Here is a 27651-nt window from a genome sequence, read left to right as displayed (position 1 = left end):
TAAATTCAGAAGGTTCTTAGTCATCTTCAATCCTATCCTGTAATTATCTACTGTATTTTTGTTTTCCAGTGTTAAGGAGCAAACTCGGGGCCTTGCCCATGCTAGGTGAGCATGCTACCACTGGGCTACAACCCCAGCCCTCCATTTACTGTGTTTTTATTTACCACAGTATAAAATAACAGCAGCTGTCTCCCACAACTAATACACAATTCGATTCTATAGTCAAACAGAAAAACAAACAAAAGTGAACTTATTTAAAATATTTATTTTCTCAGTGCTCTCTTGTCTTCCTTTATGCCTTGGAGGAGGAGAGTCATTTAAAAACCAGAGTTTTGTGTTCTGGAATACCGTACTTCGCTTTGTGCTCGTTGTATAGTTTCCTTAACTCCTCCAAGTACGTCTGAAGCAGCTCGTCAGTCTGCTCTGGGGTCGGGTGCAGAGTCTGCCGGACAGGGATGGGGCGGCCAACTGTGAAAAGAGAGCACACATCACCCTCGAGGAACAACCACCATTGCTCGGCCCCAGCCTGTGTCTCCAGTGGGCCGCTGAGGGCTGGGCTGCCAGTCAACATCTCCCCAGCTCACTGGCTGCCTGCCTCAGTCACACCATCCCACTTGACAGCAAAAAAAAAAAAAAAAAAAAAAAAAAAAAGTTTCCCTTCTCAGACACTGGGCTGTCCTTCTCCTCCTGGTGGTTTGACTTCTGAGTCAAAGGCGCTGCTGTGCAGGCTGCAGCTGTGAGCAGAGTAGGCGTTGCTGTGTGCCACGTCACCCCCATCCTCCTCTGGGCACAGCTGACAGCCAGACCAGTGTTCTTATTATGACTGACTGAAATGCTCAGGTCACGCGGCATCCCCTCTAGGCTGACTCATTTTTTTTTAAATCTTTCGGAACAATTGAAAGGGTCACATATCTCTAAGGGAAGCAGCTGTATGAGAGAAAAGTCATATAATCGTAAAACCGAAAGCAACCACAGCTCACTAGGAATACAGTTACATAAGTTGAGCGACATTACTCACTGGAATCCTAGGCAAGCTATCTTTTTAAAAGAAAACAACACATAATGTGGGATGCACAATGTCTAAAATGTCAAAGAAAAGTTGCAAAATAAAGTGTGATCTTGTCCATGAAAAAAATATTATATTTCTAGCTGCACCAGTATTTTCGGTGCACAGAAAAAAATCTGGGAAGATCAACATTTCCCTGTGAGGAAGGAAACAGGGATCGGGAAAGATTCATCTTATCTGTATCATATGAATATTCCACAAAGAAAAAAGCATTACAAAATTACAAAAATTCTGACGAGCTGTAAATAAATCTGGCAGCTTCTGAACATATTTTAAAAGCGGTTTCTGTACACATATTTTAGATGTTTTCGTAAAAAGCAACCTCAGAATTTTAAAGAGTTCGGAACTACAAGTCTTTGGCGCCTGTATACGCTGCGCCATCTGCTGGCCCGATGCTGCTACTGCTCCAAGGCCAGGATAAGCGGGGTGGTCAACTTCAATCCTCATTGCAAACTGCTTCTTCTAAAGTCGTTAGCTTGGGCACGAGGCCCGTGCACGTGACTGTAAAGTGAAAATTCGAGTACACAAGGGGGGGGGGCAGGGGAGGGGAGCCCCCCCCCCCCATCTCCAAGCTACATACAAGGGTGAACCCGTGTCAGTAACAGAAGGTGGTTATTTAAGAAAAAGCTGAGCAAATGTGAAGGAATAGAGCGGGCAGCTAGTGATAAAGAGCCTGAGTATGGGAGTTGAGGGGCACCGAGAAAGGAGGGACACACCCACGCCCGGAATTGCCGAGTGTTTCAGCAGATGGAGCCTTCAAACGCTCATGGAAGGGTTTTCTTTGACCTTTTGGAAGTCAAATTTCTGCACGGTGGACATCAGCCCTCTGATACACAGCAGAGAACTGGAGGAAATAAATCAGGCAGGTGTGGGGGCACATGCCTGTAGTTCCAGCACGCAGGAGGCAGAAGCAGGAGGCTCAGGAGTTCCAGAGCAGCCTTGGAGTAGACTGGGTCCATCTTAGCTTTCCCTCTGGTCTAAATTTTCCTGGGCATGGGATGAGAGAATATAACTGAAGGTTCTTAAAGCTTCCTCGAAGTTCTGAACTTTGAGGGAGGAAACTGAGAAATCTACACCGAGATTGACTGGTAGTTCATCAGAGTGAATGTGCAGAATGCAGTGGGGACTGATGGGGAGCCAGTGAGCTGCTCCCAGCACACTGTCCCAGGATTTGTGATCTCTGAATCAGGGCATCTTCTTCCCTAAGAACGACAGCATGGCTGGGTTCAGTCCTATCCCCTTCTTGTGAAATTTCTTTAGATTTCAGTGAGTTCTTCCAGGCAATCAAATATGCCCTTTTCTAGTGAATTACCCACCTGTCTTTCTCCAAGATGTTAAACCCTGCCCCCCCAACCTCCAGGAAGTCAATATTTAATCTGAGCATTAGAAGGTTTTTTTTAAAAAAAGTCTCCACTGCCATTTAGGAATAAGCTAGAGATAAAGCAAAAATTTGATCACTGAGACCACACTTAGACTAAAAACTCAAGGAAGTTCATCCAGCAGCTACGAGGTGAAAACCACCCAAGCAGTAGCGGTGGAACCAAGCTCTTGCCTGGGTTCGGTTGGACTCTTGCTTCTTGAAAATGAACTGAACCCTTATTGGAAACCTTAATGCTTATGGGTGTCTATCAGATGTCATTAAATCGAATGCTAGAACAACCTAAGGAGGTCTCCTGGCTGGTTCAACGTGACACAAGCTGGAGTCAACAGAGGGGAAGGAGCCTCAGCTGAGGAAATGCCTCATCGAGATCCAGCTGTAAAGCATTTTCTCATTGAGTGATCAATGGGGGAGGGCCCAGCCCATGATGGGTGGTGCCATCCCAGGGCTGGTGGTCCTGTATTTTATACGAAAGCAGGCTGAGCAAGCCATGGGAAGAAAGCCAGTAAGCAGCACCCCTCCGTGACCTCTGCATCAGCTCCTGCCTCCAGGTTCCAACCCTGCTTGAGTTCCTGTCCTGACTTCCTCTGATGAAGGACTATGATGTGAAAGTGTAAGCCAAATAAATCCCTTTCCTCCCTACCTTGCTTTTTGGTCATAGTATTTTGTCCCAGCAAATAGAAAGAAAAAGAAACTAAGTCAAGAGGTTACCACAGCTGCCTCTGCTTCACAGATAAGAAGGGATCCAGATCCAAACCAGCCTGGGCCACAGAGGAAGACCTGGGCTCAGAAAAATGGAGGAAAAACCCCACCTGGAGTGTTTTAAGTTTTCAATACATTGTGGCTGCCATGTTCCAATGTTGCAGCTTTTGATTTTGTGCAACAGTTGGAGTTTGGCTGCTCGTCTGTGGTCTTCCACAGCAGCCCGTTTCTATATGCTGTGCTAAGTTTATCCGGGAAATAGAAGGGGAAAAGCCCAGCCCAGGGGACAATGACTCCAGGGATCCCTATCTTACTTCAAATCCATGCTACCACTATGCAACATGCACCTAGGACAGAGGCTGGGGAGTTTCATGAGCCAGTGCAGAAAGCAGCAGAAGGGTTGAAATGAATGCTAATTTTTTTTCTCATGGGAGTGAAGAATAAATCTTTCAAAATAAAAACACCATCGATATTCTGTTTGTCTGTAGGTAGAAAGATTCCATTGAGTTTAGAACCCTCATGGGTTATTTTGCTTTTAGACATAGTCTCTCTATGTGGTCAAGCTAGCCTTGAACTCACTAATAGCGCACACTGGCCTCAAACTGCCCCAGTCTCTCAAGCATCAGGATTACAAACTTGTATCATCAGGTTAGGCAAAACTCTCCTAGTCTCATGTAGAAAGTTTCCCAAGAAGAACAGGTGAGCATATGTGACCAAGAGTTGTGGAGAAACTTGGGAGCTGGAAGAACCGAGTTCAGATCCAGTCTCTGACGGAAGTTCAAAGGATGGCCTGTGTATGTACAGGCATGCATATGTGCACTCGGTATGCATGGAGGCACATACATGCTCAGTTATGAGCTTTTATTGAGCAGTTGGCATGTTGAACTAGGCACTGAAGTGCTCTAAGTATGCGGTGGGATATGCCACTTTGGCACGGGGATTATTTGAGCTAAAGTCATGAAAACATTGTGATGATACTTCTGGATGTGAGGAGGGTATTGTGGGCTTTCCTTTTCTTCCTGAGAGAAGAAACTAAAGCTTCCTTGTAAACGATGCTCTCCTTAGACCAGGAAAAAAGAAAGTCTTTTCAGCAGACAGGGAAAGTTAGCCAAGAGAGACTCCTGCAGACCCTGTAACGAGAACTCTTCCCTGTCTATAGTCTCTGTGTACATTTTAGCTATTTGTCTATAACTGCCTGGCTTTGGCAAACCCAGCATATAAATGTGTCCCCTATCCACTCTGTGAGTCTTCATCTTCCTTGGGGCCCCTTCATACATGGGAGGTCTGAGTGCTTTTCTCTGTTGATCTGGCTCATGCCAGTGAAAGCTTGGGCCCGGCTGGGAACACTAAAACCTCAGAAGGCATTTTAGCTCCTCTGCCTTGTCCTCATGACATCATTCTCTTTCAATCTCTCCTGTTTTATAAATAAAACAAATTACATTCCCTTCCTTTCCTTCAATTTCAGAAATCCCTTAGCTTAGCCCATGCTTCCCCCACAGGTATATAAGTTGGAATCAGTTTTATTAAAATAAAACCCATTTCCTTATCTTTTTTATTTAAAAAACTCAAGGCTACCATAAGCACTTGCATCCCCTCAGCTACATTCAATCATTCATGTGTACTTTGCATGCATAAGCACATGTATGTACATCAACATACACATACATAGGGATTATTATCTTTTTAATGTTTTTTTGTTTTGTTTTTTTGAGACAAGGTCTCATTTAGTCCAGGCTGGCCTTGAACTCATTATGTAGCTGAGAATGGCCACAAACTTTGGATCCTCTTGCTTCTAATTTCCAAGTGATAGGATTACAAGTACTCACCCACCCTATCTGTTTTATGCTAGCAATCAAATCTAAGCTTTGTGCTTGCTAGGCAAGCATTCCACCAATCAAGTTACCCACCTTGTCCCTTATTAGAGCTTTGGCTTGTCTGTTCATTTGTCGGTCTGGTTTTGAGGCTTGTATGTAGCCCTGGCTAGCCTTAAGCTTGAAACAATCTTCCTACCTCTGCCTCCCAAATACTGGGGCTGTAGACATGGACCACAGTGCAGGCCTGCTTTTTAATCTCTAACAGCATCTGTAGGGCATGGATGGCACTAACTCAGTCATAGGAATCTTCCCTGACTATTTTATTTCCTAAGAACAAGAACAGTATCCTACACATTGCCACGATCCCACCCACAGAGACATACTGTCATGCGACATTTTACACATAATCCACATTCAAACTCTACCAATGGCTTCATTAGCTATGTCTGCTACCTCAAACCACGACAGCTATGTGTCTCTGGGTGTTTCCTCCTCTCTGTCCTAACAGAAGCTGGATTTTTTGTTTTTGAATGAACCGTTTGTCTATTTCCTCACACTTGGATTTGGGTTAACGTTTTGGCAGGAATCCCTGCTCAGGGAAAACTCAATACACTGGAGACCATCTGCAAGCTGGTTGGGAAGGCTCTGCCCCGTACGTCTGCCTCCCCCTCCCAACACTGGGGTGGCACAGTGGTGCACACATTGTGACTTGTGATCCCTGGAGAAGCCCAAAAGAAGATAAGCCAGTTACAGGTACTTTCTCTCTTAGAATTAGAAAATCTAAGACAGAGAGAAGGAAACACTCTGAGTAACTCAGAGTCAGACCTCACCACTTTCTTCAGCCCACCCACATGATGTGTGGATTCTTTTTTTTTCTTTTTTTGAGCTGAGGATTGAACCCAGGGCCTTGTGCTTGCTAGGCAAGCGCTCTACCACTGAGCTAAATCCCCAACCCAACTATATAGAATTTAACCATGTAGCTTATGTCCAGGCTGACCTTGAACTCACTCTGCAGCCCAAGTCTGCTTTGAACTTGTGATCTTCCTGCTTCAGCTGCCTACACATTGGGATTACAGGCCTATGCTTGGTCTGGTTTCCACAAGTCGGGCTGTTTGGAATCTTTGGTTCCTTCTCTGTTGTCCTAAGATTATGACAGCTGGGTCTTTATAAAATGTTCATATTATTAGCTTCATTTAGAGGTTTCAAAAAAGAACAGGCTGCTGGAGATACCTCAGACTCCATTGGGAGTAAGCAGAGGCATGGGCCAATGGCATGTCCCCTTATTCTGAGCCTTCCAAAGGAGCACAATACACAGCATGAATGAAAATGTCTTGACAGCTCGCTCACATCCAGCAACTCCATTGGACTCTGGCTTTGTCAGGAAAGGCACAATTTAACAACATCAGATACCAAAGTCACTCTACTTTAAAAAAGCAGTTAATGCAATGAGATAACAACCACAGTCGTTTAACTCAACAGAATGCCCTTTATTTTCAGTACTTACAATTTTATGTGTGCATATACGCTATGTCTAATTAAACTTATTCCCCAAATTGTAGCTTGTAATTTCCATTATATCTCTCCCCCAAATCAACAGTACAACATAAGGGAACAAAAATGATGAACTGATATGATACCAAAGAAATAAGCCAGTCAATCATAAAAGTACAGTTGTACTCTGAAATGCATCTCAGTGTTCCCCGGAGTAACTAACAAACAGGCTGCTGCTGCATTCCATCTGAGTTAAATATGGCAGCTAAAAATAGCATCATGTGACGCCATCTGAATTGCAAAGCTCATATAAACTGACAGCAGGAAACGCTGTGTGTGTGCTCCTAGCACAAGGGGTTCCTGTGGAGGCAGGAGGATTAGAAGTTCAAGATCACGTGGGTACATAGTGAGTCAGGCTAGCCTGGGCTACATGAAACTCTATTATGAAAAGAAGAAGGAAGGGGAAGAGAGGGGAAGAGGAGAAGAAGGAATGACAGAAATCTTCTAGTGACAGTAACCTAAAAAAAGCCATTATGTTCAGATTGGAGTTACTGCTTATTGAGGTAAAAATATTATTTCCATTTCATATTAAATGCAAAACTATGGTTAATTCTTCATGGTTCAGCATGTCCTCATTTTCAACTTCCTCATCTCTTCCAAGCCTCAGAAGGAAATTACTTCACTCTTGCCATTTATTTATTTGTTTACTATTTTGTTTTGTTTTTTCAAGACAGGGTTTCTCTGTATAGTTTGGTACCTGTCCTGGATCTCACTCTGTAGATCAGGCTGGCCTCAAACTCACAGAGATCTGCCTGGCTCTGCCTCCCGAGTGCTGGGATTAAAGGCGTGCGCCGCCGCCGCCCAGCTATTTACTTTTTGAGACAGCCTTGAGTGTTGCTCAGGCTAGCCTTGACCCTGGGTCTCTTGTGCCTCAGTATCCCAAGCAGGTGACACTACATGCATATCACCAGGCTGGGATCTACCCTTTTCCTTTCCACTTCTTCTTCCCATCTCTAGTCAATCAAACACGCACCTTTTATAAATAAAATCATTCATACTAGAACACATATAAGCAAAATTAGTGGCACAAAGCATGCTTTTAGTAAGAAACGGGTGCCGGGCTGGGTGTGGCTATTAGCCTCTGAGAGGGTTTGTCTATCAGTCAACCACTGAGATACGGACATGTGCCATAGGCCCGTACAGAGAAACAGGTCCACCAAGGAGCACTAGAAACTTCGCATCTAAACTTGGATTCTAGTTCAACAGTGGAGGTATACAAGGTGGCCAACTCCCACACAAATATAAACTAGAGATAGTTTATTAGATGTCCATGCCATGGTTAAAGTTCAGTTAAGGTTTAAGAACGATTCTTAATCCATGGCTTGTGACCCTTTTCACAGGGGCCGCCTAAGACCATTGGAAAGCACAGATATTTGCATTGTGATTCATAACAGTAGCAAAATTACAGTTAGGAAGTAGCAAGGAAAATAAGCTTGTAGTTGACAGCATGAGGAACTGTATAAAGGGCCACAGCATTAGGAAGGTTGAGAACCACTGATCGAAGACACTAGGAAGTCCAAACTCAAGGCTACTTCTTTTGAACGATTAGCACCTAGACAATAACAGTAAACACTGTACAAGGTAAGGTCATTTTATTTGTTTCATGTACATACCAACAGTGTGGATTGGTTTCCGGTAGGGCATTAGGCCAAAGCTGTACTGGAAAAGTCCTCTGGCATAGAACAGTGGCATGGTGAATCCTGTTAACTTCAGCAGTCTCTCTTGTATAGTCCGAAGCCACGAGCCTTCCGGGTTGTTAATTTGTTTATAAAGTTCATTTTCACCAAAAGAAAACACCGGGACCAAATGGGCACTGGAGAAACAGGAAAAGGAAGGATACAGGTTTTACAAACAGATTCGAAATGTTGGTTCGGTTGCTTGTCCAAGAGCATGCACAAATGTGTCTACAGGTGCACACACGTGGGTATGCTGAGAAGCTGAAAGAGAGCATCCCTCCCTCAGAGCTGGGGCCCTGTGTGTTGGCAGGATGCCTGGCTTGCTATGTGGGTGCTGGAGTCAAAACTCCAGTCTTTATAATTGCACTGTTTAATCCTGGAGCCATTAATCTCTCCAGCCTCAAGGATATGGATTTAAATAAATTATTTACTTTCACCCAGATATTTAAAGAAAACCTCCCAAATTCTAAACATGCTAGTGACCCTGAATCTTCATTGTCAACTGGACTGGATTGGGAACCCCCTAGAAGACACACCTCTGGGTGTGTCTGCAAAGTCTTAAATGAAGAGGGGAAGATGAACCCTGAGTATAAGTGGGAACATCCCATGGGGCCAGAGTCCTAGATTGAATAAAGAAGAAGGAAGGAGAAAGTGATTTGAGACCAATTATTCATTGCTCTCTGCCTGTAGTCTGTGGGTCCAACATGAGCAGTGAGTCCAACTTGACCAGTAGCTTCCTGCTCCCCAAATGCCTTCCCCACAAAGTTGGACTGTAACCCCTGAGACAGGAAGCCTAAGTAAATCCTTTCAAACTGCTTTAAATTTATTTTTATTATTTTATGTTCATTTCATTGGTATTTTGCCTGCATGTATGCCTGTGTGAGGGGTGTCAGAAGCCCTGGAATGGGTGTGAGCTGCCATATGGGTGCTGGGAATTGAACCTGGGTCCTCTGGAAGAGCAGCCAGTGCTCTTCACCATGAGCCGTCTTGCCAGCCCCCTTCAAACTGCTTTAGTCAGGCATTTTTCAGCAATGGGAAGAGTAACCACTACAGCGTCCAAGCCTTCCCATGCTGTATCCCATCCACACTTGAAACACTGAACCTGCATGAACTTCTAAACACTTCAAGCTGTACTTGAAATCCTTAGGAAGTGCTCCAGCAAGCTAGCCATGGCCAGAATTTTATTCCATAGAAAGCCAAGTTTGGCTTTCTTTTCTTTCTTTCTTTCTTTTTTTTTTTTTTGAAACTGAGGACCGAACCCAGGGCCTTGCACTTGCTAGGCAAGCGCTCTACCACTGAGCTAAATCCCCAACCACCACTATTCTTTTCATTGGCTGTGGTGATTTATTGTGTATCAGATAAAGCTTGCCTGAGGATCAGAGGACAGAGCCAACCAGCCATTAGATTAAACATAGAGGCCAGGCAATGGTGGCACACACCTTTAATCCTAGCACTCGGGAGACAGAGAGCCATCTGGATCTCTGTGAGTTCAAAGCCACCCTGGACTGCAAGAAATTGATTTAGTCTAGGAGAGAAACAGAGCCAGGCAGTGGTGGCATACACCTTTAATCCCAGTACCTGGGAGTCATACAATTTTAATCCTAGTACTTGGGAGTCATACGCCTTTAATCCCAGCATTTGAGATCTCCTGCCTCTGCTACCAGTATTTGGAAGCACACACGCCTTTAACCCCAGCACTAGGAAGGAAGTGATGGCTGGGTGGAGGAAGGTATACAAGGTGTGAGGAGACAGAACTAGAGCCTTTTTTTGGCTGAGGACTCAGAGGCTTTCAGCTAGAGGATTCATGGAGATAGCATCTCGCCTTCCATTGGGCCTGAGGATTCGCTAGTGGTGAGAAATTTCTCCATTGGCCTGTTCTGTTCCTTTGTCTCTCTGATCTTTCAGCATCTACCCCAATATCTGGCTCCAGGTTTTTATTAAAAAGACCATTTAGAATTCTTGCAACAGTTGGCTTCTGTTCATTTTGTTGTAAATTTGCATTGAGTATGTAAAATTTTGTGTCTACTGCTGTTTTTTTGTTTTTTGTTTTGTTTTTAATTGCTGCATGCTGTGACAGCCCACCTGCCTTGGTAGGAAGCTCATCCTCCATTCCCAAGAACCTGTCCACTTGTCTTTATTGGAACCTTGATGTGGAGAATGTTCTCTAAGGACTAGAAAATTTATTATCATTCTTTGCCCTCATTTCATGTCTTATCCATTTAAAACATGCTTACCCTAAACAAATAGCCACTTGGCTAGGCCAGATCTGTAATCCCAGGATTTGACAGGCTTAGCAGTGGAATCACCACAAGTTTGAGGCCAGCCTGAGCTACATGGTGAGTTCCAGTCTAGCCTAAGCTGCAAATCAAGACCCTGTCTCCAACAAGACTGAAAAAAAAAAAAAAAAAAAGCCACTTACCCATGGGTCAAGGCAATCTTAACAAATCCTTTGCGCTGGCGGATATAGAGGGTACATTGTTCTGGCTGGGCCTCCAGTGACTCCTTTACACCCCCAAGGACAATGACTGAAATGTTCCCACCTCCATTCTTGCTCAACACATGGGACACACTCTTCTTAGAAACGGAAACCATCCCTTAGTGAAACAAATAGAAAGTATCACTAGCCATTCCTTCTGAAGAATTATTTTTTAAAATAATATTCTACAGCAATGGTGATGATTTGATTATGATCCCCTACTCTTAGAGAAACATAAGGTCCTGAATGACTCATTCTCTCTCTCTTTTTCTCTACAGGGTCACACTAGGCTTGCTGGCCCTCAACTCATTACCCTCAGCTCCAAACAACCTCCTGGCAATCATCACTCTACCTCAGCCTCCAGTGTGTCACGTCTGGCTTTGAATGGCCCTTGAGAGAAAAGGCAGGCGCTAATGAGTGACAGGATGAGAGAATCTGACCCTGCTTGGATGGCTTGGAACTTTACCTGAGTTCAAGATGTGTCATTTTGCTTGGAGTAACCTGAGTGACAAATAAGGCATCTCTTCTCTTGCAAAGACAGCGCCTCCCCCACCCACCCCCAGCTTCTAGCTCTCTCCCAGCCATTTCTTGTGTCCTGCTAGGTTCCGTTTCCGGCCCATTCTGTAAGCTGCGATTTCTGAGCGTCCCTTCATTATTTCTATTGTTTTCTAATCTCATCTAGACCCACGAACACAACTACCACTTCTGTGTGCTGAGTGCTGTGAAACCCATCTCCTGGAATATATTCCCCAGCTTCCAGGGCCACCGCGACAATGGTCAAATGGAAATCTCCACTTTGAGAGCTCAAAGACATCCCAACTTCATGTCTCCAAATCCAGTGCATCAAACTATTCCCCAGAGCAGGTCCTGCTCTAACATTAACAGTCAGGACAAAGAATTCCGCTGGATGGTGGTGGCACACTAGGGAGGCAGAGGCAAGCGGATCTCTGTGAGTTTGAGACCAGCCTGGTCTCCAAAGTGAGTTCCAGGAAAGGTGCAAAGCTACACAGAGAAATCCTGTCTTAAAAAAAAAAAAGAAAGAAAGAAAGAAAGAAAAAGAAAAAAGAATCCCATCACCCATCCAGTCATCCAGGTTGAGATATCAGTCTGTCGTACAAATCTTCTGCCGGCCATCAGCTGACTAGTGACTCACTCATTCCAAAGCATTTATTGGACACCTGCTCGTAATATCAGATGCTGATAATAATGATAATACATACACAGCTGCTGTCTACCCAAAGACCACTCAAGCATGAAGTCTTGGTTCTCTACCAAACATTCTTCCCGTCTGGATTTCTACCGTCAGAACACTGTGCCAATATAGCCCTCCCTGGGTCTCCCTGATCTCTACCATAGGCCTATTGCGTTGTTCCAGTGTGCAGATTCTGCCCATCTATCTAATCAGCCTCCATGCTGCTGTGTGAAAGATCTATCACAAAACAGACAGCTTTCTTACTCAAAGCCCCTCAACAGATTGCCTGTGGCTTTCCCCAGAGGGTAAAATCTAAAGTCCTCTGCTTGAGGCAAGAGGCCATTGTGACTCGGTCCCTGCTGCCTGCTCCAGCTTAATAGGCACACAGATAGAATATAAGTCTGGAAACACATACTATTGTGGCTGTCATCTGGTGGTTGCCTCCCTGCCAAAGTGGGCCAAGAGGAATGGGTTGTTACTTAGAGTTTAAGAGAATCTGTAGCCATAGAAATTTCATGTGAGGGAGGTAGGTCACAGGAGGAAGTCTTGGACCACACACCTGTCCTCAGGAGCTGGTACTGGAAAATGCTGCTGAGAATTTATAGACAGTAACAGCCTAATTCATCATTGGCTACAAGTTGGGGTATCCTTATTTAGCTTTTAAGACATGAAGGCCGCAGCAAAAGAAACCATTGTATGATATTATACACCAATATTGATCGGTGTGGTCACACACACACACACACATACACACATACACACACACACACACACACACACGAGAGAGAGAGAGAGAGAGAGAGAGAGAGAGAGAGAGAGAGAGAGAGAGAGAGCGAGAGCAGGTGGATCTCTGTGAGTTTGAGGCCAGCCTGGTTTACACAGCAAGTGCCAGGACAGTCATGGCTACAGAGAGACCCAGTCTCAAAAGATCCATTAAGTAAATACTCTGTGATGGCCATAGCGCACAGATTTAATCACAGCCTCAACTCTAGTCAACAGGAATGGCTGGGATCACTGTATTAAGAGAGACTCTGAGAACTGTGTCTGACGTGGCCATGGAGAGGGAAATGCCCAGCTGTCTCTGCCACACCTGTTCTCAACTACTCAAATTTACTGGTGATTCTACTTTCAATCAGCAAAAACTAAATTTAAAATCTATTTCTGTGACGTTTTGGGAATTAAAAACTTATCTTTAATTTTGTTCCTTTTATAAAACTCTAACCCCAATGTCTACCACGCAAGAGGTAATTTGGGGTGTTAGTGCGCCCTCTGGAGGCCATATGGTAGAACATTCGGTGGTTCGGGAGATAGGGCGCCCTCTAGTGTGCCCTGCAGCACTCACTGGACTAAGTTCTGCTTTTGAGGCCACTAACCCGCACAGTCCCTGCAAAGCCAGAGCGAATCCTAGTGCTCTGTGTTGTAATGATCTCCAAACAGATACATAACGACGGAAATGACTATGGAGGAAGCCATGACAATCTGGAAGGCAAAAGAAACTGTAAGCTACTGAAGTGCATAAGTCAAAAAGCCGGTTAAATTGGGAAAGCAATTTAGAGTCTCTTGAGTTGAAAATGAAGGCTACTGAACTGCATTCAGGCTTCTTTATGTGTTTATAAAGCATCGCTAAAGCATTCTAGACTGATTCTGTTCTCAGAACTAGTGATTCAAGAGGATTCCATCGACTCATAGGTGCAGTGACGCGCACCTACAGTCTCAGAATGTGGAGGTGGAAGCAGAACTGTTGGGAATTCAGGGCCAGAAGGCCAGCCTGGGTTATAGAGTGAAGTTCTGTCTTAACAAGCGCAAACTGCAACCAAACCAAACCAAACCAAATAGCAGAATAGTAGAAGGGTTCCCCTCCTCCTCCTCCTCCTCCTCCTCCTCCTCCTCCTCCTCCTCCTCCTCCTTCTTTTTAGACAGTTTCTCTGTGTAGCCCCAGCTGTCCTGGAACTCCCTCTGTAGACCAGGCTGTCAAGGGGTTACTTTATTTCTCCCCTCCCTCCCTTTCCCTTCTCCTCCCTCCCCCCCCTTTCTTTCCTTCCTTACAGATCTGGGGGTAGAACCAGGCCTCGTTCATGCTACATAAACACTGTACCACCACCACCACCCACAGCTCCAGGAGGCACAGATAACCTAGGACAACCAAGCCAGCACAGAGTAGTTTATGTCATTATCGATCCTGCAAGACCCAATGGAGGACATTTTCCAGTTCTAACATCCATAAGAGTATGCAAAGTGCCTCTCCAAAGTATGATCTACCCTTTATTTGATACATGATTGTTTTTCACATTTGAATATACTGAATGCATTACCAATTTATTCTTCCTATGTTCCTATCACAAAACTAAATACCTGGGATGGACAGAATAAAAGGCAGAAGTGGTTGTGTGAGGAAAATCCACAGAGTGCAAGAAGTGTAACATCAAGGGGGTGCTGTTTGTGCTGCCGCCACTCCAGAGCACTGCTGCACGTGGGAACTGCGTGGCTGTGTCGCTGGATGCTGTGGACAGAGTGGCTGTGTCCGTGGATGCTGTGGACACAGTGGCTGTGTCAGTGGATGCTGTGGGAGCAGTGACTGTGTCACTGGATGCTGTGGGAACAGTGGCTGTGTCAGTGGATGCTGTGGACAGAGTGGATGCGTCAGTGGATGCTGTGGACACAGTGGCTGTGTCAGTGGATGCTGTGGACACAGTGGCTGTGTCAGTGGATGCTGTGGACACAGTGGCTGTGTCTCTGGATGCTGTGGACACAGTGGCGGTGTCAGTGGATGCTGTGGGAGCAGTGGCTGTGTCACTGGATGCTGTGGGAACAGTGACTGTGTCAGTGGATGCTGTGGGCACAGTGGCTGTGTCAGTGGATGCTGTGGGTGCAGAGGCTGTGACCCTGGATGCTGTGGGAGCAGTGACTGTCGCTGGATGCTGTGGACACAGTGGCTGTGTCAGTGGATGCAGTGGACACAGTGGCTGTGTCAGTGAATGCTGTGGACACAGTGGCTGTGTCAGTGAATGCTGTGGACACAGTGGCTGTGTCAGTGAATGCTGTGGACACAGTGGCTGTGTCAGTGAATGCTGTGGACACAGTGGCTGTGTCAGTGAATGCTGTGGACACAGAGGCTGTGTCAGTGGATGCTGTGGACACAGAGGCTGTGTCAGTGGATGCTGTGGACACAGAGGCTGTGTCAGTGGATGCTGTGGACAGAGTAGATGCGTCAATGGATGCAGTGGACATAGTGGCTGTGTCAGTGAATGCTGTGGGAGCAGTGACTGTGTCAGTGGATGCTGTGGGAGCAGTGACTGTGTCAGTGGATGCTGTGGGAGCAGTGACTGTGTCAGTGGATGCAGTGGACACAGTGGCTGTGTCAGTGGATGCTGTGGACACAGAGGCTGTGTCAGTGGATGCTGTGGACAGAGTAGATGCGTCAATGGATGCAGTGGACATAGTGGCTGTGTCAGTGAATGCTGTGGGAGCAGTGGCTGTGTCGCTGGATGCTGTGGGAGCAGTGACTGTCGCTGGATGCTGTGGACACAGTGGCTGTGTCAGTGGATGCTGTGGGAGCAGTGGATGCATCAGTGGATGCTGTGGACACAGTGGCTGTGTCTCTGGATGCTGTGGGAGCAGTGACTGTGTCAGTGGATGCTGTGGACACAGTGGCTGTGTCAGTGAATGCTGTGGACAGAGTGGATGCATCAGTGGATGCAGTGGACACAGTGGCTGTGTCAGTGGATGCTGTGGACACAGTGGCTGTGTCAGTGGATGCTGTGGACAGAGTAGATGCGTCAGTGGATGCAGTGGACATAGTGGCTGTGTCGCTGGATGCTGTGGGAGCAGTGGCTGTGTCGCTGGATGCTGTGGGAACAGTGACTCAATCACTTACCAAAGCTCATCAGATAATCTCGGAAGAAGGGGGCGGGGAGCCAGCAGGAGGTCACATGGAGATATGACGTAAAACCAGGAAACAGCTTCTTGAAGTCTGAGTAATTTATGCAAAAATTTCCAAAGGCTCCAGGCACGAGTATTCCATGAGGGTGAAATCCAAATATATAATTGTGCCCTGCATCCAAATCCTGGGTTTTGATGAGCTACAGCACGTTCACATTGAGATAAGGAAATGAAATGACCCCCATCATTGAGAAGTGGAAGGATTCCTCTATACTCCTTACGTCAGTGGGAAATAAAGAACCTGATTTATCTTACTTTCCTGGGTTACAGATATTTTGACATTTCTAAACCATCCACTGAGCCCAGGGTCCAGACACAGTCTTCCAGACTTGGTCAACTTGGCTTAAGACTCCTTTATTAATTTGAACCAAAGTGCAAGCTTTCTCTGGGATGATTTGAATCTGTCTGTCAATCACCCACAAAACAAGGATAATTCACTCTCCAATGCAACAGTATAGGCATGTGAGGCTCCATTAGGCGGGGTGGCTAGATCATGAGAGCAGATAGAGTAGAGACCAACCCCTTACTGCTGGTGTGGATGGGTTCTTCCTAAAAGGACAAGTTGGACTCCTCTTACTCTGCCGTTTGTATCTGCCATGAGATCATGGGGCAAGATGATACTCATGGAATATTGAAACCTTAATATTGGACGGACACCCCCCCACACCAGATTTCAGAACTGTGAGAAATAAATTTTCTTTATGTGGATCTAAAGCTCTGATATTCACTATAAGAGCACAAAATGGATAGAGGAGCACTCTGTCTGGAAAGGAATAAGGTGGAGCTACACAAGATGAAATTACACTCCCACTGTCCTCCCGTCTCAAAAGAACACTTCAGAAGACAGTTCTACTCACATGGATTGGAAAATAGTCCTTAAAGTGCCTCCACACAGTCCAGCTTTGGACCCAATTGAATCTCCTGCCTCCTTGCTCTGGGGTTTTCCAGTCGAAGTAGAGCCAAGTCAGATATGGGATGTAAAGGAACCAGTAGTTGTATATGATGAGCACCACCATGATCCCAAAGCACACCTGTGCTGTAAGAGAGGGAAAAGCCAGGTGGAACCGGTCCATCAGTCACTGCTCCCTGTACTTCACAACCACTGGTCATGGAAAGTAGAAGATTCGCTACTGTAGGAAATCTTTTCTTCCTACTTTGGCTGTACAGCATAGCTCATGTACCCATGAAGAAGGCCTATATTGCCGGGCGGTGGTGGTGCACACCTTTAATCCTAGCACTCAGGAGGCAGAGGCAGGAGGATCTTTGTGAGTTTGAGGCCAGCCTGGGCTACAGTGTGAGTTCCAGGTAAAGGCGCAAAGCTACACAAAGAAACCCTGTCTCACCCCCGCCCCCCGAAAAAAAGAAGAAGAAAAAAAAAGAGGGCCTATGTGGACCACAGCCTCATTTTCAAGGACTCTATTGTCAAAAACGGAAATAGCAATGTATTAGTTACTTTTCTATTGCTGTGAAAAAAATGTCATGACCAAGTGAACTTGTAGAAGAAAGTGTTTCATTTGGATCTTATGGTTTCAGACCATGATTTAGGGAGCAAAGGCTTGGAGGCAGGAACAGTTGAGCTCACCTCTGCAAGCAGGAGGCAGAGAGGGTACACTGGGACTAGCACTTGGCTTTGAGAGCCTCAAAAACCTGCTGGCAGTGACACATGCCCTCCAACAAGGCCACACCTCCCAGTCCTTCCCAAACAGTTCCACTAGGGACCAAGTAGTTAAACAAATGAGCCTATGGGGACCATTCTCATTTAAAGCACCACAGGCATAAAGGAGGCACTTGAGGTTCAAGTGTCTATGAGTTCTTGCTCTGTTTTATGAGAGTCATTCCAATCTCTTATGTATTAATAATATTGCTTAAAAATATGGGGAGGGGTGGAGAAAACTTGACTTGAATATTGACAACATAAAAGATAACTCTGCAATAATATTTAAGGTATACTTTCAGGTTTTGAGACAGGGTCTTCCTATGTATTGGCATGAAACTTACTGTGTAGAGCAGGCTGGCCTCAGACTTACAGAGCTCTGCCTGTCTCTGCTTCCCAAGTGTTAGGATTAAAACAGTTCTAAACGTTTAACTTATATTATATTAGATGAACACATTTATAAGCCAGGTGTGGTGCTGCGTACCTGAGAGAATGAGGTAAGAGGACTGAATTCCAGGCCAACTTAGACCACATAGGGAACCCCTGTTTTGAAATGAAGAAGAAGAAGAAGAAGAAGAAGAAGAAGAAGAAGAAGAAGAAGAAGAAGAAAGAAGAAGAAGGAAGAAGAAGGAAGAAGGAAGAAGAAGAAGAAGAAGAAGAAGAAGAAGAAGAAGAAGAAGAAGAAGAAGAAGAAATCTATCAATAAGAGAGAAGAGGGCGGAATAGAGCTTAAAGCCTAGTAGATGATGAGTGTTCATGAGTGCAGGTCCCTTTGGGGAGCCATGCTCCAGCCTGCTCTTCTGCAGTGAGGCCTCCTATCTAAAGTTCTCTCTAGACCCCAAACTCCTGTCTACTCCTTTTCAACCTTGTTAAAAAGATACATCAAGGTGTCTTTGTGACAGCCACTGGCTCTCACCCTGAGACATCACAGCTCCTTCTTCTCTATGACCCAGTGTGTAGGGATACCCCTAGTGGTTGCCTGAAGCTACTGGCTGCTGGCCAAGGATACTATGCTTTTACCAACATATACATATCTGTGCTAAAAAGTCAACTAATAAATCAGGCACGTAAGAGACTAGCAAAAAATCAGTAGCAATAAAACAGAACAATTAAAAGCAATATACCAAAATATTAAATATTATTCAAGAATTAATGTAGGTGGAGTTTTTCATTGGGACCATCAGCTCACCAATAACCACACAGAAACTTATTATTAATTATAAATGATTGGCCAATAGCTTAGGCTTGGTAGAAGCTAGCTCTTATGCCTTAAATTAACCCATATTTCTTATCTATGCTCTACCACATGGTGGTACCTTTTTTCAGCATGGCATGTTGATCTTGCTTCTCTCCATGTTTCCTGGAGACTCCCATGACTCTGCCTTTCTTCCTCCCCACACTCTCCTTTTTTCCCCGGCAAATCCTGCCTAACCTTTTGCTGCCCAGTTATTGGCCAGTCAGCTCTTTATTAACCAATGAGAGGGATACATACCCACAATGTACAAAAAAGATTGTTGCACAGCAAATTAATAATCTTTAATTCATTTATTCCTTTTAATCTTTTGTTCTGGAATTTCCTATTTAATATTTTCAGACCTTGGTTGATACTAGATAATTAAAACCAGGGTAAGTAAAAAACTGTATATAAATACATAGATTAGGAGCAGCTACTATATACTAAATATACAGATATATATGGATATACATATAAGGAAATATATGACCCAAACTAGAATTTATTTCTATTTCCTGATATATATGTATACACACACATACACACACACACACACACACACACACACACACACACACACACACATATATAAATAATTGCTTTTCCCAGTATGGGTCTGACCAAAATATACATGTGAATGTGGTCAAGGACTGGCTTGTTACTGGTCTCCAATGTGAACAATGTTAAATGTCAACAGACTAAAGTCTGAGGAGGCCTGTGTTGCTCTTGTGGGCTGTCTTACTGCTTTCTAGAACTACCAAGAGTGTGTTCGGAAGCAGGGTGGAGAGGCTGCCCTTTGCTCTCATTCCTAACAGGACCATTCCATTTTACCTTACCTACTTCTCTTCACCTGGGTCGGAGTACTGAAAATTCACTGCCTTTGGTGAATTTTCTGTTCACTTCAGTAGGGTGTGAAAGATGTACAGGACACATAAACACAGCTCATTCTGTGTGTGGGTGAGCTAAGGTGAAGCGGGAAAGGAAAGAGCCAGTATTGGGTGTGAGTCAATCCCTGCTAGCTCATAAGGGAACTCATCTCTTCCTCCTTGCAACCTTTAAGGTTCACACCGTTGCTCATAATCCACATTTGTGAAAACAGATGCCGTTGGAATGTGAACGTCCAAAGGATTTGGACTGGGATCTGTCTAGTGCCTAAATCTGAGCACTGAAGACAACACCACCACAACCAAACCAAACCAAGCAAACCCACAAAACACCCAAACCACTCTCTCCCCACAAGTAGTTGAGCTTAGACATATTTGTTATAAGTTCATATGTGGGTTCATAGCATAAAGGATCAGGCACATAGAAATGCGTGTTTGTTTCACAAAGATGGAGAAACTGCCTTCAATAGCAACCTGACCTCCTTTCAGTTGCAGAGGGATCCAGAAAGAGGCCAAGAAACAGAACCCACCACCCCCACCCCCCCCCCTTCAAATGCAGAGCACCCCAACCCAGCTGCACAGGCTCCACTTGAATATACCCAGCATACCTCTTTTATATCTATCATACATTTCATATGCACAGCACCGAAATGGTGAGTCTGAAGTTGGACTTCCTATGGTAAAACTCACCACTGACCAAACTGCCTAGCCTAGGCAGGGTTCTTTACCTCTTGAGTCTCAGCGTCTCCACCTGTGAAGTGGGTGTCCAAGCTAGAATGTGGGGTGTCTTCCATTGGCTCATGTGTCTGCACAGTTGGTCCCCATGTAGCGGTGCTGCTTTGGTAAGTTGTAGACTCTTTAAGAGGTGATATCTACCCTGAGGAAGTGGATTATAGCCCACCCTAGAAGTGGCTCAAGCCTTCTCTGCTGTCTGGTCCACCAAGATGTAGTAAAAAGCCCTAGCCACATGCTCCTGCCATCATGACTCAGACATGGTGACTGCACCTATTGGTGAAATTATTTAGGCCACTCCACGTAGTCAAAAGGCAGGTTTATTTTGTGGGGTAACTTACAAATGAAGGGATAGGTTGCAGGGTCTGGCAAAGGTATAGCACACTCTGGCGGTGTTCTCTTGAGAACTCTGCTCAGTCTACCTCCAGCATCCAGGGTCCTGGAACCAAGAGAAGCCTCTCCTCTCGATCTTGGGTCTTCAGCTTCCTCCCTCAGCCCCACCTTATGGGCATGACCATTACCAAAGCCTCAATGGGGGTTGGAACTTCCAGGCCAAGGCTGGGATGGCTACCCACTACATGCACCTTCTCAGGCTGTGAGCCAAGGTAAATCTGCCCTCTATGAAGTCACTTCTGGTGGGTGCTTTGTCTCAGTGCAGAGTAATTAATACATGGTCTAATGATGTGCTGGGCAGTGGTGGCACACACCTCTAATTCCAGCACTCAGGTGGCAGAGGCAGACAGATCTCTCTGAGTTTGAGGCTAGCCTGGTCTATGGAGTGAGTTCTAGGACAGCCAAGACTACACAGAGAGACCCCGTCTCAAAAAAACAAACAAACAAAAAACAAAACTCAGCAATAAATAAGTAGATAATCATAAGCTAATGACAACATCTGCTTTCAGAGGCTGCTAAGGGCAAGTGCCTGGCACAGAATAAGTGACAGACAGATCTGAACCATTATCACAAAATCTTCCTTACCATCGTACTTGGAAGAATGAGGAAGAAATAACAAGCAGAGAGAGTATCAGCCTTATTCCTGGTAGTGTATGCATCATGCATGCATGTATAGGTCTGTGTGCCTGTGCACAGAGGCGGGAGGAGGGTGTCAGGTGTCTGCCTCTGACACTCTTCACCTTATTCCTTTGAGGCAGGGTCTCTCTCCAGACCCAAAGTTCTAGCTCTTTCTAACATGGTATACAAGAAGCCCCAGGGGTCCCTGGACCTGCCCATCACTGCACTGGAGTTACAGGTGTGCACAGACCTGCTGCCAGGCTTGTTACACAGGTAATAAGCACTCTTTATCTGTCAAGCCAACATGTCTCAAGCCCCATGTTATGTTTTTAACATGGAAGGTCACATGCCATTATTAATTCTAAATTTCAAGAATTAGGATTTTTTTAAAAAGATTTATTAATTTATTATGTATACAGTATTCTGCCTGCATGTGTCCCTGCAGGCCAGAAGAGGGCACCAGATCTCATTACAGATGGTTGTGAGCCACCATCTGGTTGCTGGGAATTGAACTCAGGACCTCTGGAAGAGCAGTCAGTGCTCTTAACTACTGAGCCATCTCTCCAGCCCCAAATTAGGATATTCTTATATCAGCCATTTGATGAGTCTGGCATTATAACTTCTTCACAAATGTTATACTTAATGAAAATACTGCAATGGCTGTTAGCACTAATGCAGCCATTGTCTTAGTTTTGACCATTTGGGTTTCTAATACATTTTTTCTGTAAAGGTGTATCAGTGCATTTCCCCACATTTTTTACTTATTTCATGGGACAAAAAGTAACAACTAGACCACCGTGCAGAAACACCTTAGTCACATGACCTGCTCTGCTGCTTCGCTGTCCAGCGACTGTCTCAGTTGAAGCCAATTCTCTCTCCACACTGCTTACGCCCCCTACAGTTTATATCAGAAATAGAACACAGTAGTTTTACATTTTTCTAAGTATAATTGGCTTGAAATAAGAAAACACTATACAAACTACATGACTATGTAGCCCTCTTCTCTATTTTTATCTCATTAAGCAATCCAGAGTAAATGGATTCTCCTTTTTTGTTGTTGTTTTCTGTTCTGTTTTGTTTTGTTTTGAGACAGGGTTTCTCTGTGTAGTTTTGGTGCCTGTCCTGGATCTCGCTCTGTAGACCAGGCTGGCCTTGAACTCACAGAGATCCGCGTGCTTCTGCGAGTGCCAAGATTAAAGGCATGCGCAGCTCACCCCCCCCCTTGATTCTCTTAAAATTGGAAGTCCCTGAGTCTCTTCCTCATCTATGGCAGTAATGGTGGGCCCCTTAACGTACCTTCATGCTCCCTTGTAACAGTCCCTCACCCATGTAACCCTAAACTCTACATTCTGTAACCCCAAAACCATTTCCTTCCCCTCACCACCTCTGGTGCCTCTTTGCTCTCTGGAGATACCAGGTGACTGTCTCTTTAAGACTTGCTCTCAGTCCTCCTCCTCAGTACCAATTTCAGGAACTTTATTAGCCCCCAGGAAGCTCTCCTTTGGTGCCGATTCAAGCTTCACCAGTGTATAGACAAATCCACTCATGGTCCTTGCTTCTCCACGGTTACTCCCCAACTCACCCCATACACAGAAGGAGAATTCTATGCTTCCCTCCAAGTTTCACACAGGGATTGACAGGCCATAGCCCATTCTCTTCTGAAGTGATTGGAATTAGTTTGGCTGCTACAGGTTTGGCCGCAGGCGGCTTGGGTCACAGTCTGTACCTACCTCAACAGATATCCACCCAGCTAACACACACCACCCATGAATCAATATTGGCTCTGTAAAGACTCTCAAACCAGCTCATTTCTCTGGCCTCAGTGGTTTCAAAATCAAGGGCCCTCAACTTACTAACTCCTGAAGGTGGTGAGGAAGAGACAAGTGTCCCTTGTCTCTTCCTCAGAGAAGAATGCTGCTACTATATAAACCAGCCTGGCCAGGTGCAAGAACTGATTAAAGGCATATGCAACTGGAAAGGTCTCGAAGGCCTCCAGGGCCCAGCTCCTTTGTAGAACTCTCATTTTGATCTCCCTTGGGCCCCCGGCTCTTAAATCTCTTTGGCTCACTGATTTCCATACCCCTTGTAATTATGATCACTCCCAGGTTCTTTCGGTAAGGAATTAGCAAAATCACCTGATGGTTGGTAAACCAGATGCTTCTGACAGAATCTCCTCAGGCCTCCCTACCGTCACTCACCACCCTGAACCTTTGCATCCTGGATGGCTAGTCCCGAGGTCCAACCTACAGACGCCTTTAGCTTGGCCTGCACTTTACTAGGCCCCAGATGGTCCAGCAGAGCCAGGGCAGTGAGTAAAACAACTTGCTCTTCCAAGGCCTTGGCCAGCGTTCCAGCTTTCCTGGGTCCCCAACAATACCCCCCATGTCAGCAGGAAGTAGCCATAGAAAAGATTCCCTGGGCCCTTATTATTTATTATCAACAAAAGGCTGGAATGTCTGGCCCCAAGAAATCCCAGTTCCCAAAGTCTGGCATTTAGACAAAAGCCAGCATTCCTTCAGGGACTTGAGAAAATAGTCCCTACCTGCTAAAGGAACCATTCTCCTTATCTCTGGCCACATGCCTGTTATTCCTATTAACATACAAAGGTCTATGCTAGCTTCTAGGCTCCTTCAATCCCTACAGTCAAGTAGGTGTAATACACTTCAAAGCCCTCCACCCCAGCTCACAGGTTTCCCCCCCTCCCAGGTACCTGTTCCCTTAAAGCCCGGAAAATCCACCCCCCACTTCTACCCACCTTTGCTTTGCTGAGAGACATTTGGAGTGAACTTTTCCCTTTTTACCCATAAAGCAACTGTTTTGGTTTCCTTACAGTGCCCATTTCATTCAGATCCAATCTCTAAAAGATTGATAATTTAGGGCGGAGGGGATAGCTGGCTAGGTAAAAGCTCCCAGTTTAGACCGACAACATCCACACCCCAAACTCGTCAGATGCAATGTCACAACACCTGTCATTCTAGCACTCCACAGCAAGAAGCAAGCTCTCAGGCCAGCTAGCCTGACTCCAGAGCAGCAAAGAGACACTCTCAAACACAGTGGAGAGGTAAAGACTGTCCTCTGGCCTCCACCTCATGCTGTGGCATGTGTGCCCCCCCACAAACAAACCTAAATAAGACAAAAAAAAAAAAAAAAAAGCAAAACCAGGCAAATAAAGACACCAAGGCAGTTGGTTTGTGAGGATCCACTTCCTTCTCTCTACCCTCTGTGTCTGAAAACACAATCTACTTGCATGTAGCACCTGTGTCCTCCCTGAAACAACAGAGCCACGTGACCCTGGGCAATAGTTGGGACATGAGGAAAGGGGACAATCCCACCCTTACTGGATTGCTAAGGAGATAACATGAGTCCACACCTTCAGACATGTGGAAGGTGGCTTCTCTTTTGGGTGACCGGGTGGAAAGAGTCCCGAAGCAAGTCCTCTTGGGTATCCTTGGTCAGGCAGCTGCTGGGTGCTCCTTCTCCGAGCTTGCACACTGGGATGGCTACATACACATCTCTCAAACAACAGCAGACATTTACAAATGCGACCAATGACAACATCCATGAAAGGAAAGGACAGTGGGCTCTCTGAGCAGGCATACGGTGGCTGGACAGGGACTTTGGGCAGAAAGATACAGATGTCTTCCGGCTCTTGGTCCAGAGCAGAATGGAATGCACTGTCACCAGCCCAGCCTCTGGGGGTTTGGGCTCTGAGGACCTAATGAGTTAGTTAATGCTTTGAATTGCCTGTTCATAAGCACTGGCTGCATACTTGGAGAGTTTTGTTTCTGTTTTTGTTTTTATAAGTCTCAGTGAAGGCTGAATTCCAAGACAAATGAGCTAGAAATACTAGGGATGGCACCTGGGCATCCCAGTGTTTAAGAAGCTTTTTTTTTTTTTTTTTTTTTGAAAGAGATCCTCACATGCAGTCACAGTTGATATCTGTGAGTGTGTTTGAACAAGTGGAACAACTTCCAATGTGCAAAACCAGAATGCAACGATTGTTGTTTTTATCACTTGGCCCAACCGGTGTGCAGTTCACTGTCTTAGCTCATGTGGACGATTTACGCTTTCAGCGACGTTTAGCCATGGAAGCTCTCAGTCAGTCCTCGTTTTCTCCAAGAGCACACGACTGAGGAAGGACAGGCTTCCTCCAGGAGCTGTCCACAGAGATCTGGTTGCTGTACTGCCTTAGCCTGAGAACGCACCCCTGGGTGGCTTGTTTCCAAACAGGGGACTCGCAAACCCAACCCAACCCATGTAGTTGGGTTTGGCAGATTCTGTACCCAGGAGCTGATGTAACTGGAAAAGTTAAGGCTAAACACGGAAAAGTAACTGTAGCTCTTTGTCTTGAGATTGCGGAGGCAAAGACTTGAGGTTTTAAATACCTTAGTGGCATTACTTACCCATTTATGAGTCAAGAGACTGAGAAACAAATTGACAGCTTTGAGGGGCTAAAATGCAACTTTCTATAACACCCATTTTCTAGATAGGGTCATGGCTACATTTGGGGGGTTATAGTTATGCAGATTCACCCAGCTGTATATTTAAAACATGTGTCTCCCATTGTAAGTTAGACACACCTCACTTTATAAATAAAATAGCATAAACTAGGCATAGTGGCACACACCTTTAATCCTAGTACTTGGGAGGCAAAGGCAGATGGAGGATCTGTGAGTTTGAGGCCAGTCTGGTCTACAAAGAGTTCTAGGACAGCCAGGGCTACACAGAGAAACCTTGTCTAGAAAAAACAAAAAAAGGGAAGGAAGAGAGGAAGGAAGGGAGGGAGGGAGGCAGGCAGGAAGAGAGGGAAGAGAAAAAGAAAACAGTAGAAGGCAAATCAAGTTGGCAAAGTTATTTGTCATAAGTGAGAAAGAATCCAAGCCATTGTAGGTGAATGCCCTTTCTGATATGGCTGACCGGGAACCAGCGGGGTGAGAACTGTGCATGGGAAGAGAAGGTGACACAGCGGGGCTCTTACTCAGCAGGAGGAAGCTCAGGACCCATTGAAAAACCGCAGTGGTCTGCAGGCGCCGCGCCAGCGGGATGTTGAGTGGAGCGAACTCGATCTTCATGGTCTCACCCGGAGCACAGCACCTTCCACAAGGTCTTCAGTACTGATACCGGAGGCGGTGGTTCCAGCGGGCGAGGGACGCAACTTCGCCCTGGGGCGGGGTTGAGGGGTGTGTGTGTGTCAAACCTGCCTCCTACCGACTAGCTAGGGCCTGGGTTTCCACCCGTCTTTGACCATTTGTTCATCCGATCTACCGCACTGCGCTGGGCTCCAGAATGCGCCCTTAAACCCAACCCGTCCTTTGAACCCAACAACCAGGGAATGGGAATGGTTGGTTTGTTTCGTTTGGGGCGTAGAGCACCAGCTGAAGGTAGGCGTGGGACTTAAGTTTATTGGTCTGGATCTTCACACTACCCTCATGGTGTGTGTGTGTGTGTGTGTGTGTGTGTGTGTGTGTGTGTGTGTGTGTGCTTTCTTATGTGTCCTAAAATTCTTACACAAATCTTGGGTAATTTTCTTTCGTTCATTCTCTCAACCCATTTTTACTAAAAGCCTACCAAATTATCATTATCATGTTCACAGAGAAAATGACTCTTGGGGAAAGGACTAATCTAAGCAAAATAACCACACAACTGAGTAGTATATAATTTCAAGGCCCTATTATGGACACAAGACTGAAAGATCCGGAATCTGGAGGGACTTGACTTCTTGTGTCTGATTGTCCTTTGTAGCGATTACCTGCATAACAGTAACATGTGTGGTGGCCAGAGGTCAGCCTCAAATACATTTCCACTTTGTTGAGATAGCACCACTGGGACCTGGGGGCTCATCCAATTTGGCTGTGCTGGCTATCCAACAAGCCCCAGGAATCCTCTGATCACCTCCCCAGTCTGACTTTTTACCTGATTCTGGGCACAAACTCAGATCCTCACGCTTGCAAGCATCTTAACAATTGAGCTATCTCTCCAGCCCTTGACCCGAGTTTTAAACGATTAATTTAACTGGCAGAGGGGAGAGAAATGTGTGCACAAAGGTCTTCCTAAGAAAAGAGGAAGGGAGGAGCCATTTATGGCTTCTTTCTGGCAAAACAGTTTTGTTCTTGTTGTTTTTGTTTGTTTTTCTGGTTGAAGAGTTATTTTCTCCTCTGATTTCTTTCTAAACCATCTTCCATGCTAGGTGGGGATACTGTGATTATAAACTATGTCACACAGTGTGAAGACCTCTTGCTAGATCAGACCTGGCTCCATAGTAACACTTCAAAGTATCCATTCCACTTCGCAGCTAAGGAAATCAGGGCTCAAAGTAGAGGCCAGCCTGGGCTACACCAGACA

General features: G+C 45.5%; 1 protein-coding gene across 1 annotated transcript; it reads right to left on the bottom strand.

Annotated features, from left to right (window-relative positions):
* Window positions 1–310: 310 nt before the first annotated feature.
* On the bottom strand, window positions 311–26381 carry Mogat1 (monoacylglycerol O-acyltransferase 1). The gene is made up of 6 exons (XM_036172746.1): window positions 26288–26381; window positions 16652–16830; window positions 15730–15934; window positions 10607–10781; window positions 8125–8324; window positions 311–468 (listed from the first exon to the last, which is right to left on the bottom strand). Exons 1-6 carry the CDS (start codon window positions 26379–26381, stop codon window positions 314–316), a joined length of 1008 nt encoding a protein of 335 aa, XP_036028639.1. The 3' UTR covers window positions 311–313.
* Between the last annotated feature and the right edge of the window lie 1270 nt (window positions 26382–27651).

The sequence above is a fragment of the Onychomys torridus genome, chromosome 23 (genome assembly GCF_903995425.1).
Source record: "Onychomys torridus chromosome 23, mOncTor1.1, whole genome shotgun sequence".
Lineage (NCBI taxonomy): Eukaryota > Metazoa > Chordata > Mammalia > Rodentia > Cricetidae > Onychomys > Onychomys torridus.
Note: the sequence above shows the minus strand (reverse complement) of the source record. Positions and strands in the feature narration are given on the sequence as shown.